The 2,228-nt window shown below is 38.6% G+C and overlaps 1 protein-coding gene across 1 annotated transcript; it reads left to right on the forward strand.

The window, feature by feature from the left end:
• Positions 1-1,142: 1,142 nt before the first annotated feature.
• On the forward strand, positions 1,143-1,865 carry LOC105801085 (uncharacterized). The gene is made up of 2 exons (XM_012632419.1): positions 1,143-1,233; positions 1,330-1,865. The coding sequence occupies exons 1-2, from the start codon at positions 1,143-1,145 to the stop codon at positions 1,863-1,865; spliced, it is 627 nt and encodes a 208-aa protein (XP_012487873.1).
• Positions 1,866-2,228: the final 363 nt, after the last annotated feature.

A 2,228-nucleotide genomic window follows, 5' to 3' on the forward strand; every position in this document is an offset into this window, starting at 1 on the left:
TGGGGATACGAACATCAACAAATATGGAAAGATATCTAGGACTTCCAAATGTGGTGGGCAGACGGAAAAAGGAATCTTTTCAATATCTCAAAGAGAAAATTTACAGCAGAATTGATGGGTGGAGCACCAGAATATTGTCGCAAGGTGGCAAGGAAGTTTTTTTGAAGTCGGTCCTACAGGCTATTCCAACATATGCAATGTCGTGTTTTTTGTTACCGAAGTCTTTTTGCAGAGATTTAGAAGGCATTTTTGCTAAGTTCTGGTGGCAAAAAGCTTATGGGAGAAAAGGAATTCATTGGTGTAAATGGACTTACTTGTGCCAGTCTAAAGGAGAAGGTGGTTTGGGATTCAGAGATTTGGCTAAATTTAATGTCTCCTTATTAGCTAAACAGGGTTGGAGAATTTTGACCTATCCAGATTCGTTATTAGCTCAAGTTTTAAAAGAAAAATATTTCCCGAATAATAATTTCCTAGATTCATGTTTGGGGAACAATGCTTCGTATACGTGGAAAAGTATTTGGGCTACAAAGAGTATTTTAAAGGAAGGTATGGGCTGGAGAGTCGGTAGGGGAGATCTAATTACAGTTGGATGCGACAATTGGATCCCCGATGTGGGAAGAAACAGATTATCAGCTATAATCACGAATTTGAACAATTGTAAAGTTGCCGATCTAATCAATCAAAATAACAGAACATGGAAGGAAGAGTTGATATTTTCTACCTTTCCGGAGGATGTAGCTGAGAAGATTATTAGTATCCCATTGGCAAAGGATCCCCATGAAGACTTCCGGGTCTGGAGTGCTGACGTGTCAGGAGAGTTCACAGTTTGGAGCTCCTATAAACTATTACAGAATATCGAGGATGACCCTAGAGCTTATGCTTTACAAGAAGGCTACAAGGAATTCTACAGGAAATTATGGCTGCTAAATCTTCCCTTAAAAATCAAAATTACAATCTGGAAGATATCGTGGAATTTTTTAGCTACACGAGTTAATCTATTTCAGAAAAAGCTAATAAACACTACAGTGTGTCCACGATGTGGAGTTGGTTCAGAGAGTATGAATCACCTTTTCTGAGAATGCCCTGAGTCAAAATTAGTATGGAAGGAATTACCATGTAATGTTTTGATGCACGAACAACAGATGGAGTTTGCAGAGTGGCTCACCGAAGTTTTTGTGAAGAACTCGGAATCTCAGTGTAGGATGTTTTGCTGTACATTATGGGCTATATGGGGTGACTGAAATAATAGAGTGCATAATAAAGTGGGCAAATCTGGAAAAGAAATAAGTAGATTTGTTAGTAGCTACATACAAGAGTTGGATGGGATAGGAAAAAGTAAAGCAGAATCTTATAAATCTACAAGTAAGTGGAAGAAGCCACCTGACCAGTTTGTGAAAATAAACTTTGATGCAGCATATGACGGAAAGAGTAAGCAATCGGCTGCGGGGATTGTGGCTAGAGACAACGAAGGCAAGGTCTTACTCTCATGCTCGATGATTTACAAACATGTGGCATCCCCTTTTGCGGCAGAGGCGCTCGCGAGCCGGAAAGCGATTAAAACAGGTAAAGAAATGAAATGGAGAAAAATCATTATTGAAGGAGATTCACTTTCGATAATAAAGAAATGCAGATCTAATATCCCAGATAAATCAAAGATGTGTGCCTACATCATTGATATTCATAAACTACAATCAAGTTTCCAGGAATGTAGATTTGAACATGTTCCAAGAGCAGTAAACAGCCTTGCGCATATGATAGCAAAAGCAACGTTGAGGGATAAACGAATATTATACCTGGTTGAGGTAGTCCCAGAATATGCAGAAGATCAGAGTGGGAGGGATCGAGGGGGGAATCAGATTGAATGACAGGGATGAAAATGAAATAGGTAAACCGAGAGGTAGCAGGTAAAGAAATGACAGAACAAGGGGTTTCCTCGGGAGTATGATTTCATCTTGAAGAAGTTTTGGCAGGTGAAGGAACAAGACGATTGAAAGTTTTGATGCTGATTGGGAAAGATTTTACAGCAGCATTAATGGCTTCCAGAAGGTTCAGTTATGCTGCTTTTTAGGACTTAATGGTAGCTTTTGACGTTTCAGTTTTTTTATTTTTTATTGTTTTGTTTTGGGGATAGGATTAAGGCTCAAACTGGGCCTGGACTGATTCTGTTTTGTTTTTTCTTTATTTGATTTCAATAATACAGCCTAATCTGCAACTATTTTTCAAAAAAT

This window comes from Gossypium raimondii, chromosome 11, assembly GCF_025698545.1.
Source record: "Gossypium raimondii isolate GPD5lz chromosome 11, ASM2569854v1, whole genome shotgun sequence".
NCBI classification, from domain to species: Eukaryota; Viridiplantae; Streptophyta; class Magnoliopsida; order Malvales; family Malvaceae; genus Gossypium; species Gossypium raimondii.

Excerpts from the sequence above, each read along its gene's own strand:
- LOC105801085 (XM_012632419.1), top strand. The coding sequence starts at position 1,143 with ATGGAGTTTGCAGAGTGGCTCACCGAAGTTTTTGTGAAGAACTCGGAA. Across the intron at positions 1,234-1,329 it reads TACATTATGGGCTATATGGG|GAAAAAGTAAAGCAGAATCT; the intron begins GTGACTGAAATA and ends TGGATGGGATAG.